At 47.8% G+C, this 16470-nt stretch overlaps 2 protein-coding genes across 2 annotated transcripts in view; one reads left to right on the forward strand and one right to left on the reverse strand.

Moving 5' to 3' along the window:
- Positions 1 to 1196, reverse strand: part of ANP32A (acidic nuclear phosphoprotein 32 family member A) — a 27361-nt gene extending 26165 nt beyond the window's left edge. Inside the window, exon 1 of the mRNA XM_079953045.1 lies at positions 1126 to 1196. Within this exon, the coding sequence (XP_079809171.1) occupies positions 1126 to 1164 (39 nt within the window). The 5' untranslated portion in view covers positions 1165 to 1196. The remainder of the gene's footprint in view (positions 1 to 1125) is intronic.
- The window catches only part of LOC307202783 (uncharacterized protein), a 21979-nt gene extending 5535 nt beyond the window's left edge, over positions 1 to 16444 (forward strand). The window contains exons 2-4 of the mRNA XM_079953029.1: positions 12922 to 12959; positions 14406 to 14472; positions 14782 to 16444. Coding sequence (XP_079809155.1) covers positions 12954 to 12959; positions 14406 to 14472; positions 14782 to 16283 — 1575 coding nt within the window. The 5' untranslated portion in view covers positions 12922 to 12953 and the 3' untranslated portion in view covers positions 16284 to 16444. The remainder of the gene's footprint in view (positions 1 to 12921; positions 12960 to 14405; positions 14473 to 14781) is intronic.
- Positions 16445 to 16470: the final 26 nt, after the last annotated feature.

The raw sequence follows: 16470 nt of genomic DNA on the forward strand, positions 1-16470 counted from the left end.
GAAGCCATGACAGTGGGATAAGGTGAACTGACACCATCCACCTCTATGTTGCCACCCACCATACTGCATAAGGTAGAGCGCTCCCACCCTGACCTAAAAATCTTCATATCTTGTGGGAAATGCTGCTAGGCAATTCAGGGTTTAACTAGGGTTGCCATATTTCAAAAAGTAAAAACCAGGACACCCAAAAAGTTGTTGAACTTTTTTTTTTTACATAAACGCAAAAAAAAAAACCTTCATTTTTTTGATTACCTTACCTAAGATCCAGGACAAAGCATGCCCCCCTCTGAAATTCTGGTAATGTATGGGAAAATCAGGACATAAGGCAGCCCTAGGTTTAACAAGACAAGCCCTTTAACCGTGCCCAGAAGCAAAGTGGCAGCTGGTGTAGCTGTTTAAGCACTAGCAGAATATGCCCTTTAACTTGTACAAGTTAGCCTAGCTGCTGGAATTTGAACCAAATGAAGTTTCCAAACAGCCTTCAAAGGCAGCTCCAGGTAGAAGGCATTGCAGTAATCTAAGATGGATGCTATCAGGAGTATGAATAACAAGCTAGGTTTTCTTTCTCCAAGAAGGTTTGCAGCTGTCATTCTAGCTCAAGCTCTTAAAATATTCTATGAGCTACAGAAGACACCAGGGCATCTGTCAGCAAAGGTGGATTAGCAAGAGCACACCCAGGCTATAAACCTGATGTTTTAAAGCAAGAATCTAATTTTTCAATTGGGCTGGGGTGTGGGAGAGGGTTGGGCAGGCCTGGAGGCAAGTGTAGATGGAGCAATGTTAACTTTGCACAGTATGCGATATTCCTGCCGTCAGGTTTGTAGACCCACAGACCACTCCATCAAGACAAGAAGTTGTTATAACAATTCAAGGAAATTCCAGCAAGACAAAGGCATTCAGAACCACGCAGGGCCAGGAAGGGGCAGATTGCAAAACAACAATGTTCTTTTCAAAGTCAAAAGCAGCATCAAAACAAAGTCACTGAAACCATAGACAATATAAGTTAGAGGGCTGCATTCAGCTCCATAGGCTTGAGGTTACCCATCTCTACTTCAGGAAATGCAGCCTCATCCATAACATGTCAAATTCCTATATCTATAGTTGTCTGGCCTGGGAGCTTCTTACCTGGCTTGAACTCAGTGTATTGGCCTTCATCCAGCCCATTATTGATTCAAGAACCTGTTGAGGGCATCAACCTGAATAGGATGAAACAGAATTGTGTGTCACAGGCATGTTGGTGACATTACAAATCTTAGCACTTTAATGTAGATGTCAGAACAGTGTAGAGGACAAGATGGAGCCCCACTTTACAGGTGCTATAGATCAGAGCAGCAGACCTCCAACCATCGCCTAAAACCAATCTGAACAGCCGTAAATGGTACTAGCCAACTAGTTCACAAGGCTACTGGTTGATGGTACTGAAAATCACCTAGAAGTCTGATAAACTACTACCTTACTCAAAATAGATGACTCTGCCCTGAAACAATGTGAGGCTGTGCAATAAACTTCACCTACCTTGAAAGCAACGTCCTAGACTGCTAGCGACCACTTCAGCCAGGCCAGTTGCGCAAATGATGCTGCAATGGATAGGAATGATTTGGGAGGTCGAATATGGCTAATCTTTCTGAATGTGAGGAAGGGGGCTCTGGGGAACAAGGGAGGACATAAGAGGAGGGAAATGGGAAGGGGGTGGGCAGTGTGCTGAAGGGGGTAGCTTTGGAAGGGAGATCTTGGATGAAGGGGTAGGTGAGATGGGTTGGTGGTATGAGATGGAAGAAAGGGGGTTTGGGCAACCACTGCTTGTGTTTGGGGAGACAGGAATAGAGGTGAAATAAAGGATGGCAGTCAGTGAGAGGCTGGGGATATAATGCCCTCCTGCACAGCCTTCCCCAGCATGATGCCCTCCACATGTTTCTGTACTTCCAATTCCCATTAGCCTCGGCAAATATGGCCAAGAGTCAGGGATGATGGATGTTCCAGTCCAAAACATCTGGAGAGCACCAGCTTAGTGGAAGCATGGCAAGACAGTGTAGTGCATGAGGAAATATGTACCAGGACGGGTGGCGTAAAGAGTGAAGATTAGCCAACCCATGGCATCTTCCAGGTGATGGGACTCCCAACTGCTCCCAGTCCCTGCCAGCAGGGCCAATGTTGGTCAGGTGGGAGTTAGAATCCAACAACATCTGAAGGGTACCAGGTTGGGGAGGAATAATTATAGAGAGGGCACAACGGGGGCAGTGTTTTGTACGTGTGTGGCGAATTAAGTCAACTGGAGGGAGGGCGAAATTCCCTCCCCTCCGCCTTATCAGGGACGGAGGTGGGGAACATGCGAGGCCTTCCAGGTGTTCGGACTCCCACCAGCAAACATCTGGGGAGCCACCCTCCTCCTGCGGTATAAAAAGGCCCTTTTAAAAGGGCGGGCGACGGTGGTGGGGTGTCCGTGAGGAGGAGGTGTCCGTAGGGGAGCGCACAGGAGCCCCGCTCCTTCTCAGCCTGTTGGGAGCCGAGATATTTGGGTTCTCTGAGGGGAAGGAAGGCGGCTGAGGGGAAAACAAAGAAGAGCCCGCGCCGCCGGGCTCGGCGGGTTCCTTCCCTTCGCTCGAGGAGGAGGGGGGAGGGGCGGGCGAACGGTCGACGGTTGCTCTGGGGTTCCCGCCGCCGCCGTCTCCCGCCATGAGGAGCGCACGCCCGAAGGCCTAGTAGCCGCGCGCCTCTTGCGAGAATGGTGGGGCGGCGGCGGCGGCCATGGCTCCTCCTCCCGCCGCCGCTTCTGCTGCGGGCCCTCCTCCTCCTCCTCGGCTTCCTGCTGCCGGGAGCACCGGCCCAGCGTGAGTGAGTTGAGGCAATGGCGAGCGCCGCCTTCGCTCGCTGCTTCTTGGAGTCCCCTCCAAGCATGGAGGGGACTCCCCCCCCGCACCCTGAAGAGGGAAGGGGCGCCCCCCAAATCGGCCCCCTCACCAGCTCCTGGAGCCCCTGAGTATGGCCTGCTCCTGCTGACTCGAGGGGCTGCCTGGATGGGGTTAATAGCCACAACGAGGATTTTGGCACCTTAAAGTCTGATAGTTGTTATTATATCAGATTCTAGTCCTCCGCAGAGGGGACCTATCATTAGCTTCAGTGGGTCTGCTCTGAGACGGGCTAGCCTTGGCTATTACAACCCTTTATTATTAACAATCACAAGGTATCAGTTTTTAAGATTCCACAAGACTTGCTGCTCTATTTTTATTCCCCCGGGAAAGATGAGTAGGGTTACTCCTCTGGAAATGATTTCACTTTCTGATGTGCTTCTCACTCGGTGTACGGTATGTGTGTATATATTGTCGGCATCCATCAGTCTCGAGATAAAATGGAGTGCACCTCCGGAGGTGAAGTCAAACCACTGTGATAGTAGCACTGAAGTGATATCCTCGAGGCACAAGCATGGGCAGTGTGTGTGGAGGTCCTGGGCTGTCCAGACAACAAGATCCCTCTCTGCCTCACTTCCCTGTTCCAAAGGAAAGCAGAGCAATACCTTTGGCATCAACTGTGCTGTAACAGTTGCTGGAAGGAAGCGAACAAAACACCATCCAACTGCCCTTGGATCGCCACTCTGGATTTGTGAAGGGTTTACTCCTTCAGCCTTTTCATGTCCCAAAGATGTCCCAAAAAGCAGCAGAGGTTTAGGATTCCTTCTGCTAGATAAGCTACCTTCCCAGGCTCATGAGCCTTGTATGCCTCCTTCCAGCAACTCCTGTAGCCAAGCTGGTGCCAAATGCATTGCTTTCCTTTGGACCACATTGGCGAGGCTGAGAGCGGGGTCTTGTTGTCTGGGCAGCCCAGGACCTCAATACACACTGCTTAGGCTTGCGCCCTGAGGAGGTCACTTCAGTGTGCCCAACACAATGGTTTGACTTCACCTCTGGAGGCACACTCCATTGTGTCTGAAGACAGACGGATGCCAGCAATATCCATAATTCTCCTGAATAATCTTGACCACCTTAAAAGGCCTAGAAAAGGGCAGGAATGATAGCATTTATATAAGTGGGAACCCAATGCCCAATTAATGTGAGTGTGCAGTTCTCTCTCTCTCTAGAGTGTTGGGCATTGGATTTCCACTTATATAAATGCTAGCTATCATTCCTGCGCTGGAATTATTTTACATTTTTAAATGTATGTTGTCAATCAGTATTATGTATGCAGGTTTCCTCTAAAGAAGTAAGCCTCTTTCTGTGGTCCCTATATTAGAGATAACTAGCCTGGCTTTGATTTTCACCCAGGTATTGCAGAGGATTTTGTGTGTGTGTGTGTGTTATTAACACTATGTAGTATCATTGCCACCTCCTAGAATTTATGGACTACTAGTTATTTGCTTCAGCAGTGCTGCAAAAAAGTTTAACAGAAGGAGCCACATCAATAGGGTGACTGTGATCAAGTATAGTCATTGGTACCAATTACTCTTGAGAGCATATATACCTTTGCCTTCCTGTTGTTATTTAAATGAAACACTTTTTGTGTTGCAAACCACCTTACCAGTCAGCAAAAAGCAAGTGATTAAGAGAGACAGGGACAGAATATAAACATTTTCAAAAATTTCAGGGAGCATAAACAGTCATCCATTTGGCAATCCAAATTCATCTTGAAAGAAAGTAGGTTTTCACAATACTTCAGCAGAGAAGTCCTTCCCCCTGTGTGGTGTTGTTGTTTAGTTGTTTAGTCGTGTGTTATGTACTGAGTCAAATAGGATCCAAACTGCAGCAGTCTGATTGGTCCTAGAACAATAGGATCCAAAAGGCAGCAGTCTGATTGGTCCTAGAACAATGCAGCAGTATGATTGGTTGGCAGGAACCACCCAGTCATGCTCCAGATTGAAGTGAATCCACAACCTGATTGGCTTACAGTAGAATTCCGGAATTAGCCAATCATGTGCAGCCCATTGTGTAAATAATGTATATAAAGCAGATACTTTGAGGGGACATTCATTCCTCCTCACCACTATGAGCTGAATAAAGAGCATGAAATCACTTTGCGACTCTGAGTATATTTCACTGGCGACGAGGATGGGATCCCGCTGAGCTGACTGCCACACACAGCACCGCAGCACCGCCACCTGCCGCACCGCTGCCTCGCACCGTGTATCCAGGCTTCAGCTCCGGGACACAAGGAACTCAGAATGGCAACCGACAGCAGCTTCTCGCCATTCAACCCAGCATCCGGAGACTGGGAAGCGTACGCCTCCCGTTTCACCTTCCTCCTAGAAGCCAAAGATGACGCCAAGAAGAGGGCAATATTCTTCAGCGTTTGCGGAGAGGAGACATTTGAAATCGCCCGGGCTCTCCTTGCGCCTGAAGATGTCGCTACTGTTCCATACAAAACAATAATGGAACAGCTGAAGGGGCACTTTTCGCCACAGCCCTCAGTGATGGCTCGTCGAAATGCCTTCTATGCAAAGCGGCAAGCCCCTGGGGAAACCATAACTGGGTTTGTGACCTCTCTCCGCCAAGCCGCCCGGTTCTGCAACTTCTCAGAGCTGGAGAACATGCTTCGTGACCGCCTCGTCGGTGGCCTGAGGGATGAGAAGCTGCAACGACGCCTCTACGCTAAGAAGAACCTAACGTTCCAGGTCGCTCTGGAGGAGGCCCTGGCAACGGAAGCTGCCGAGAGGTCGACGCAAGAGGCACGGCCGAGCCAGCCGTCCCAACCGAGGGTCCACCATGAAGACCTCACCGACGACTCAGGATCTGACAGGGAGGAGGTGCACAGAGTATAGCAGCGCACTCAAGCAGCCCACATACCACAGCTGCCTCGACGAGAAGGAGGGAACTGCGCAAGCTGTGGAGAAAGTCACGAGAGGAGGACCTGCCGTTTCCGCAACGCAGAGTGCAGGCAGTGCAGAAAAGTGGGACACATCGCCCGGGTGTGTCGGGCTCGGCCCACCCGATACCAGGCATCAGATGACCAATCCAAGAACCCCAGGTCCTGGGGCCCAACGCACCAAGGCAACTCGACGGAGCTCACGGACTTCCAGGTATACCAGTTGCCCCACCCCAACGTAGAGAAAATTTATGTAGAGGTACAGATAGAGGGGGCCCCATGCCGCATGGAGCTTGACACGGGTTCAACTCTATCCATAATCTCAGCAAGGACCTTAAGGAAACTGTGTCCTACTGGGGGTCCCAAACTCAGGCCGGCCCCATTCACCCTCCGGGACTTCCAGAAACGTAAGGTCCCCACAATGGGGGTGGGGACCTTCAGGGTGCAATACCGAGGGCGGACGCGGCAACTGGACTTACTTGTGATCAAGGGCCCCTACATTAGCCTACTGGGATTGTCATGGTTTGGACCACTGGGGCTAGCTGTCACCGGGGTGAACCACACTAGCTTACAAGTGGACGTGGACGCCATATGCAAGGAATTTCTGGGGGTTTTCAATGGGAAATTGGGACAGTATACGGCCCCCCCCCCATTGCTCTACAGCTTGACCCCGCAGTACGACCAGTCAGGCTCAAGGCCCGCCGGGTCCCGTTCGCCCTGAAACCCCGTATAGACGAGGAATTGGACCGGCTCATGGAGCAAGGAGTGCTGGAACCGGTGCCTAATGCCCCCTGGGAAACCCCAATCGTCACACCTGTCAAGCCTAATGGTTCAGTCTGCATCTGCGCAGACTACAAATGTACCATAAACAAGGCCCTCACGGCCCATGCATACCCAGTGCCAGTGGTTAGCCATGTCCTTGCCACCCTGGCTGGGTCGAAAATTTTTGGCAAGCTGGACTTGGCCCAAGCATATCAACAGCTGCCAGTAGATGAGGCCACAGCAGAGGCACAGACGATTGTGATGCACAGAGGAGCATTCAGGGTAAAGCGGCTGCAATTCGGTGTCAGCGTGGCACCAGGCATATTCCAGAATCTAATGGACTCTCTCCTTAAAGGGATTCCTGGCGTCACCCCCTTCTTCGATGATGTGTTGATTGCCGGGCCCACACCAGAGGAGTTTGAGGACCGCCTCCGCACCGTTCTGCACCGTTTCCAGACAGCAGGTCTCAAGGTGAAGTGGGAAAAATGTCTACTAGGAGTGCCCCAGGTGGACTTTCTGGGATTTATAGTGGACGCAGAAGGGGTCCACCCGACTGGGGACAAGGTACGGGCCATTTGTGATGCCCCAGCGCCCAAGAACAAGACTGAACTTCAGGCCTTCTTGGGACTATTGAACTTTTACCATTCCTTCCTTCCCCACAAGGCGGCGGTAGCGGAGCCCCTACACAGACTCCTGGACAAGCGGGCCCCTTGGGTGTGGGGCCAGCGCCAGGAGGCCGCATTCCAGGCAGTCAAGGACTTGCTTGTCTCAAACTCGGTCTTGGCACACTTCGACAAGAGGCTGCCGGTGGTGCTAGCATGCGACGCCTCGCCCTATGGCATTGGCGCTGTCCTGGGACACCAACTCCCAGATGGAAGAGAGGTACCGGTGGCATACTTTTCCCAGACACTCAACGCAACTGAGCGGAACTACTCACAAATCGACAAGGAGGGTCTGGCAATCGTGAAGGGAGTTAAAAAATTCCATGATTTCTTGTACGGGCAGCCCTTCACCGTGGTGACTGACCACAAACCGTTGCTTGGCTTGTTTGCCCCCGAAAAGCAGACCCCCCAAGTGCTGTCTCCTCGCGTCCTCAGGTGGTCAATTTTCCTTACCAGCTACCAGTATGCACTGATTCACCGCCCTGGGAAGGCGATGGGCCATGCGGACGCCCTCAGCAGGCTGCCACTACCGGAAACAGGCCCTGACCCAGCACCTGCACAAGAGGTTATGAGCCTGGAGCTGCTTCCTGACCGCCCCATTCAGGCACAAGAAGTTGCACACCATTCCAAGAAAGATAGGGTCATCTCCCAGGTCCTGGACTGGGTGTGGAGGGGATGGCCCAGCAGCAGCCCCGGGCCAGAATTCGCCGGCTACACAACCCGCAAACATGAACTGTCGGCCCACAAGGGGTGCCTGTTATGGGGAAGCAGGGTCGTTGTTCCCCAGCCCCTCCGAAAAAGGGTCCTCACAGCCCTACACGAGACACACCCTGGGGTAGTAAGAATGAAGGCCCTTGCCAGGAGTTATGTGTGGTGGCCGGGGATCGACGGAGAGATAGAGGCCTGGGTCAAACACTGCCAGGCCTGCCAAGAATCCCGCCCAGATCCCCCAAGGGCCCCACTCCAGTCCTGGGAGTCCGCCCGAGCACCATGGTCACGACTGCATGTGGACTTCGCTGGCCCCTTTCAGGGGAAAACATTCTTCATAGTGGTGGACTCCTACACCAAATGGCTGGAAGTCGCACTGGTACCGTCCACTTCTACGTCCGCAGCCATCCGGGTACTACGCAGGCTGTTTGCTACCCACGGGCTCCCTGACACTCTCGTCTCAGACAACGGGACTGCATTTACATCAGGAGAATTCCAAACCTTCACAGCGCAGAACGCCATCTGCCACATCCGTTCGGCGCCATTCCACCCTGCCACCAATGGCCAAGCAGAACGCATGGTGTGGACCACCAAGGAAACCCTTCGCCGCATGACGCAAGGGGATTGGGAGTACCGCCTTGCCACATTCCTTCTAGCACAGCACAGCACCCCCAGCTCAACAACTGGCAGGAGCCCCGCTGAACTACTAATGGGTCGGCGCCTTGCAATCAGATTGGACCGCCTTCACCCCGATAGAGCTCAGGATGAGGTAGTGGTGGGGGAAGGCAGGAACCCCCGGACCTTCGAGGCCCAGGACCCAGTGTACGCAAAGAATTTTGGGGCAGGCCCTGCATGGGTACCCGCCACAGTCACCAGGGTCACTGGCCCCGTGTCGTACGAGGTGCTAACAGATGGGGAGCAATGCTGGCGCCGCCACTGCGACCAGATACGCCGACGATTCCTGGGAGAAAACCAGGAGGAGGAGGACAGGTCAGAGGAGTCCCAAGGGAACAGTGGGGCAGTGAGGCCCATAGAGCAGCAGGGGCCAGCAGGAGAGGCAGAATCAGTAAATACAGAGAGGACCCGTGAGGCTGAAAGGACACCGGAACCAGAACCACGACTGAGCGAGCCGGTTGCGCCAGACCAAACAGCCCCATCACAGCCAGCATCCTTGGAACACGAGCCAGAACCTGAACCCCGGACCAGGGAACACCCCAGGCCGCGACGCACACGTAGGCCGCCAGCGTACCTTGAGGACTATGAATGCGACCTCCCGGGCAGGACTGGAGCTTAGAGGGGAGGGGTGTTATGTACTGAGTCAAATAGGATCCAAACTGCAGCAGTCTGATTGGTCCTAGAACAATAGGATCCAAAAGGCAGCAGTCTGATTGGTCCTAGAACAATAGGATTCAGAATGCAGCAGTCTGATTGGTCCTAGAACAATGCAGCAGTATGATTGGTTGGCAGGAACCACCCAGTCATGCTCCAGATTGAAGTGAATCCACAACCTGATTGGCTTACAGTAGAATTCCGGAATTAGCCAATCATGTACAGCCCATTATAATGTATATAAATAATGTATATAAAGCAGATACTTTGAGGGGACATTCATTCCTCCTCACCACTATGAGCTGAATAAAGAGCATGAAATCACTTTGCGACTCTGAGTATATTTCATCGTGTCGGACTCTTCGTGACCCCATGGACCAGAGCACGCCAGGCACTCCTGTCGTGTGTTAGTAAAACACAATTCAGATGTTCAAGGGGTGAGAAGAGCCTCTCCTTCAGATATTCAAGAGCAAGCAGGCTTATAGTAGAGATGGTTCACATCATTTAATTAATGGAAAACAGATAACTAATTTCTCTAAAGAATCCTGGGAACCATAGTTTGCTAAGGATGCTGGGAATTTTAGCTTTGTGATGGGTAAACTACAGCTCCCAGGATTCTTTGGGGGAAGTCATGTGCTATAAATGTATGGCGTGTATGAAGTCACAGTCCAGTTCTGTGCTTAAGATTTCTTTTAAGTATTTTTCAGCTCTTCACCTTTATGAATTGTAGCTAATAAGCTTTACACCAGGTGCCAAATATGTCTGCTTCCATAGCAGCTCTAAAGTTTTCCTACTATTGAAAGATGCTTAAGCCAGAATAGATACAAGAGTCTCCAAAGAAGTACCATAACTGTGGACCTACAGTAGGAAAAAGCCTCTCTATATTCCCTAGTGTTTGAAATTGGTTGGTTTGACTATTGTTACGTAGTGGTCAAGAGCCTTAACAACAACAACAACAACAACAAAAACAACAATGTTATTATTTGTACCCTGTCCATCTGACTGGGTTGCCCCAGCCACTCTGGGCAGCTTCCAGCATATAAGATGGAAAGTGAAGTACAGTAAAGGGAAAGGGGGAAATGCAAAAAACCGAGGAATCCCTTTCTTTAACCTTTTTTTTTTAAAGGGATACCCCCTCTGTCTTCCTATTGTAGTACGTACTCAAACTCGGTGACATTGCTTGGTTATACCATACATTCAGTTCTGCATATAGATAAATAGATACTGCCTATATATTTTTTGACTTTTTTGACATTTGTTAATTTAAGACTTTTTAAAAAAGAATTTGCCTCCCCTTTCAGCATATAAAATGACTTTCTAGACTAGAAAGATGGACAAGAAGGTTGAATGTCAAGTTGGAGCCGATCAGGCTGTTCATCCAACATTATTTGTTATTCCATAGCAGTTTGTGAGAAATTTTCAAAGATGACAGCTAAGTAGCAATCAATTTTCTTGACAACCCAGGTCATCTTCGCTTTCTTCCGTTTGCATTTGTCCCCCAGAGGCAGCAAAATACAAGGCAGCCACCAGAGACTTCCTGTTTTCTAAATTTGTGTGTGTGTGTGTAAGTTGACCTGGTTCCAGCATTACTAATCAGCTAACTCTTTTAATGATACCTTTTAAAGATACAAATGCTCTGCTTGAACCTTCTTTTTATCCATTTGGGCTTTCTATTTATTCTTACGGTGTTATGTCAGAGATGCTAAGCAGTCTGTCTGTTTTCCATTCACTGAGAAATTTAGAGCATTGTCTAGACATGGGTAGTGTCAGATTTCTTTTGAAAAATTAGTTTTATGTTTTATTTATTGCATTTTAATAATTGTACACTGCTATAAATCCCCCCCCCCCAAAAAAAAAGTAAATCAGTTGCACATACACTTAAAATCAAGAGCATAATTTTCTTCTTTGGGGAAGATTAGAATTTTCTACTTTTGAGAATCTGTTCCTAAAATTCTCATCCATATTGCAGTCCAGATATTTTCCTCCCAGAGCAGAATAAATAGGAACCTGCTAACTTACTGTTCACATTAGAGAAGGAAACAGAAACACTTGCACCAATAAACACTCCATTCAGAGGCTCAATGTTTCTGCTATCTGTGATGGAAACTGGGCCTTAGCCTACCAAAGTATACTCAGAGTAGACCTACTCAAGAGTATGATTTGGTTGGATATAATTCTCCCCTTCCCCCATCTTTTCCCTTCTTCATTGATGTGCATATGTGTGTGAGAGAGATGGAGGCAAGAAGAAGTTTTCTTTTTCTTCACTGAGAGTATTTTATGAACTTCACAGACAAAATAATCTAGATTTGATACCTATTTTGCTTTCATTGGCCTAAAACTTTTGAGCATATTTCAAAGTTCTAAATACCCTTTTATAATTTTGTGCATGCTGAATATGTTCACCATGTTTGTATGTGTCACCATGATGTGTATGTGTGAGTGTTTAGAGCCTGTTGCAGGATGGATGGTGGTTAACGGATTGAGGATGAATCCCGACAAGACAGAAGTACTGTTTTAGGGGGGTCAGGGGGTGGGTGGGGGTGAGGGAATCCCTGGCCCTGAATGGGGTAACTGGGCCCCTGAAGGACCAGGTGCACAGCCTGGGACTCATAGCTGTCCATGGAGGCGCAGGTCAATTCTTTGTCCAGGGCAACTGTCTACCAGTTCCATCTGGTATGCCAGCTGAGACCCTACCTGCCTGTGCACTGTCTTGCCAGAGTGGTACATGCTCTGGTTATCTGACTACTGCAATGCGCTGTATGTGAGGCTACATTTGAAGGTGACTCGGAAACTACAACTAATCCAGAATGCAGCAGCTAAACTGGTGACTGGGAGTGGCCACTGGGACCATATAACACTGGTCAGAAATGATGTACACTGGCTCCCAGTACATTTCTGAGCACAATTCAAAGTGTTTAAAGCCGTGTATACTTGAAGGAGCATCTGCATCCCCATCGTTCAGCCTGGACACTGAAGTCTACCTCTGAGAGCCTTCTGGCAGTTCCTTCACTACAAGAAGTGAAGTTACAGGGAACCAGGCAGAGGGCCTTCTCAGTAGTGACACCCTCCCTATGGAGGGAGATAAAGAACTACACAACTTTTAGAAGACATCAGAAGGCAGCCCTGTATCGGGAAGTTTTTAATGTTTGATGTTATATTATGTTTTTATATGAGTTGGAAGCCATCCAGAGTGGCTGGGGCAGCCCAGCCTAATGGGGTGGGGTAATTAATAATAATAAAGAAAGATTCAAAATGTAGCTGGACATCAAACCACAATATCTGTGTAATCAATTCATATATTAAAATTATTTTCTAAAGTTTCTTTTGACAATATTGTTTCAAAATGTTGAATAAAATTCTAGTCCATCTCCTTGATTCTCTCTTGGTATCCCTCCATTTGAAAAATGTCACTTCCAGGTCATTTGAAAAAGGTCACTTCCAGTCTGCCTTTCTATTTTTTTTTTTTTTTTTAATAATAATAATCATTTGTGTTTGCTACCCTGGCTCCTTTGAGTGGGGGAGGGGGATATAAACAACAACATCCCAAAGACTTTGGACCACATATTAAAAACGATGTGTTTGGCCTCTTTGAGAGTACCAGCATTGTAAAATTAATCAAAATGTGGTGAAAACTCTGGTGTTTAATTTTCTTTTCTTTTTTTTTTTTTAGGTGTGCATCATACTTTTGACAATATTAAAGAAATGCAGGTAACATTAATTTTAGTATTTGGGGAAATGTCTTTGGTCTGTCCATGAAGACTTTCTGGAAACTTCAAGTTATCTCAGGGTTTTGTCTGGGACCAGCTGATGGGTTGACATTACACTGTCAGCTTCACTTTGTCCTTTTTTTCTGGGCTCAATGCAAAACTCTGGCTTTGTCCTTTACAGCAAGAAAAAGCTGGTGGGGTCGGGGGAAGCACCTAAAGTGAACAAAAAAAAGGAGAACAGGTCCTGGTGCTCACTAGTACAAAACTTTATTTTATCTCAGTGCATTTCAGAGTGAAACACTCCTTCAGGAGATTTAAAAGCTTGCAAGGTCCTAAAATTCAAAAACATCTCATTCTTAAAATCTGAACAGCACAATAACCAGCTTGATAATGTGGTATCAGAAAAGTGTATTCTATATATACATCTATGTAATTGCTGCAAACTTTTCAAGCTTCTAAGGAGGAGTTGGATCATTCTGAAATGCGTTGAACTACAATTCAGAGTTTTGTACCTATGAGCCTCAGAGCTTGTTCTCCCTTATGCTTTGATCTTTAAAGCCCTGAGCAATCTAGGAACTGAGTATTTTAGGAACCTACTCTTCCTGTACAGATATGCCTGGAAGCAGTGGCGTAGCGTGGGTTGTCAGCACCCGGGGCAAGGCAAGTAATTTGCACCCCCTAACCCGTGGATTTGCGCCCCCTAACCCTAACCCCCAGATGTTGCGCCCGGTGCGGCTGGCCCCCCCCTGCACCCCCTACGCTACGCCACTGCCTGGAAGCTTCCATGTCTGAGACCCTTCTCTCAATGAAATGTAGGCACAAGGACAATTTTGATGAGGTTGTCCAGATTGACTAACTGACGGGTAATTTGTTGCTCAGGTTGAGGCAAGTTTTTTAAAAAATCAAGTCCCCCCCCCCCCGTTCCAATCCTTAGAGGATGTGTTCCTTCTTAATAATTCCTGTTGTTGTTTTGTTGTTGTAATTTATTTTGCCATTTTATGAGAAGCTGCACCTGCTGTAATTCCCTCTTCTATGCAACTATGAAAAGTGCAGGAGCCCTGACTTCTCTTTTTCCTGGGAACCCTAGTTCAGGATGTGGCAGAGAGGTTGTCTGGGAGTGAAGGAAGGCAAGGTGTCTGTGAGGCAAGGTAATTCAGATTGTCTTAGGGCTGTTGAGGGCTCTTCCATGCTCCCAGCTGTGGTGAGATTTTCCACAAGATGCCGTGCCTCTCCCTCTGAGGAAGTCTCCCTGGGGTTTTAATTGGGCAGGATCCTGACACCTGGCCATAGTTTTTATTTTCTTCCTGTGCTAAATATGTTGATATCAGTTACCGTACACCCTGGCACATGGGGCTTATTTGGACATATACCAAATGATGGGAAATCTTGCTGTTGCAGTGAAGTAACAGTCATCTGGGAATGACTAGGGTTCTTACTTATTTTGCAGATCGCTCTGAGCCCAACTATGACTGTGCAGATTTCATCAGAGACAGCAGACAATCTTCAAGCTCTAGGTAAGCACTCATCTTTTACTTTTCCACAACACCTTTGAAAATCCTTGCTACAGAATTATTTTGAAAGGTCCTTTTCAGAGAAGCCAGTCACTAGAAAAATGGATCGTTGTCTCTGTTTCCATGTTCTAAAACAAGGAACAACAATTCTAGGCAGAACAAGACCTATGACCCAACGCTGCGCAACACATGGGTTGTGGTTTGCTGCAGTGTAGAGTGGGCCTTAGAAACTGTTGCACTTATAGAGTAGGAGAAAGTGAGCAAGAGATGGGTCCATTTGTGGTTTACATGACCTCATTTTCTGCTTTACAGAACCTTCTCATATATTTGAAGTGGAAACAACAAACGAAGAAGAGAAGACTTTGAATAACCTTGTAGGCCTTTTGCAAGATATGGTGAAAAATATTCCAACAGCATCAGCGCAAGCACAAACACCAAAACCAACAGAAACAGCAACTATCGTAATATCCCACCCAGAGCCTTCCCACCCAGAGCCTTCTCCATCTGAAGCAGTGGGCACAGTTTTGCTAAACCTGACTCCAAAGACTGAGGGAATACAAGTAGAGACGTTGGAAACAGTTGCCCTGACCAATGAAAATACCCCAACTACCTCAACAGCATTTTGGGACCTCCGAAATGACGCAGGTGCATCAGTCGTTTTACATTCTGATATAGTCACTCCAGAAGGAAATACTGAAGAACAAACTGAGACAAGTGTATTTTATTCTGCTGAAACTACTCCAGATCAATCACTGGTCAGTGTGTCATTTTTGTTGGAAACAGATACTACCACGCAAAAAGCTATGACTTTTGATCAGCTAACAAATGGAGCTTTGGCAAGTCTGGTGGAGTCTCTAAGGAACGTGAGAAAAATGCATGTGAAACTAACTCATACCAGTAATGAATCAAAACACAGTGAAACTGCTGTAACACAATCCCCAGAGAAGTCTGTAAGTGCAGAAATCTTGGAGTTGATTGACAGACTCATTGAAACCATTAAGAATGCACCTAGCGCAGTTATAGAAGATCCAGCTCTCAATACCTATCTTGGAAAAGCAGAGAGCTACCTAAAAAGTGCTCTGGAACTAGCGGGTGAAGCAGAGAAGAGGTTGGGAAAGGGAAAAGCAGAGGAGGTGGTGGAAGTAGTGATTCCTTCCACAGGGTCTGAGAATGTGACAGTGGTGATTCCTTCCATGGAGGCCGAGAATGTGACAGTAGTGATTCCTCCCTCAGAGTCCGAGAAGGTGACAGTGGTAATTCCTCCCTCAGAGTCCGAGAAGGTGACAGTGGTGATTCCTCACACAGAGTCTGAGAACGTGCCAGTGGTGATTCCTCACACAGAGTCTGAAAAAGTGACGGTGGTGATTCCTCACACAGAGCCTGAAAAGAAGGTGGAAGCGCAGGGTCCTCCCTTGGGCCAGGAGTGGGTGGAGACAGAGAAGAAGGTGGAAGTAGTACTTCCTCCCTTGCCATCAGAAACTGTGCCCGTATCGACAGTGGCAGTCCAGTTGCCTGCATCTCCACCTGAGTCTGTAGCAGAAAAGGCAGAAGAGGCACAAATGGAAATGGGGAAGTTAAAAGCATTCATTAACTTGCTGTATGGTTTTAGTCCCCACCTAACTGCATATGCACAGAATTCGGCCAATAAAAAAGTTGGTGAGGACATTGTTGATAGAGCAATGGCAGTCCTTCATGCCATAAAAAGCATTTTCTGTGGAAATCCTGAAGGGCAAAGCAAACTGATGTTGCAGCAGTTGTTAAAGGAAGACATGGAGCTTGTAAGACAAGCCATGAAGGAAAAAAGAGTCTCTTAAGAAGACACATTTGTTTCTTGGTTAGGGTAGATATTTTTCATCCAAGTTATGTATCACTAGAGATCAGTTTTGTTGTTTGTAAGAGCCATTTACATATATACATATATATTCATCGTTTGTAGCCCTTTCCAAATCTAGAATTAAATGCTTATTTTTAAATATTTTTGTTTTCATTTTTCATCCTCAG

This window comes from Podarcis cretensis (genome assembly GCF_951804945.1).
Source record: "Podarcis cretensis genome assembly, chromosome: 14".
NCBI classification, from domain to species: Eukaryota; Metazoa; Chordata; class Lepidosauria; order Squamata; family Lacertidae; genus Podarcis; species Podarcis cretensis.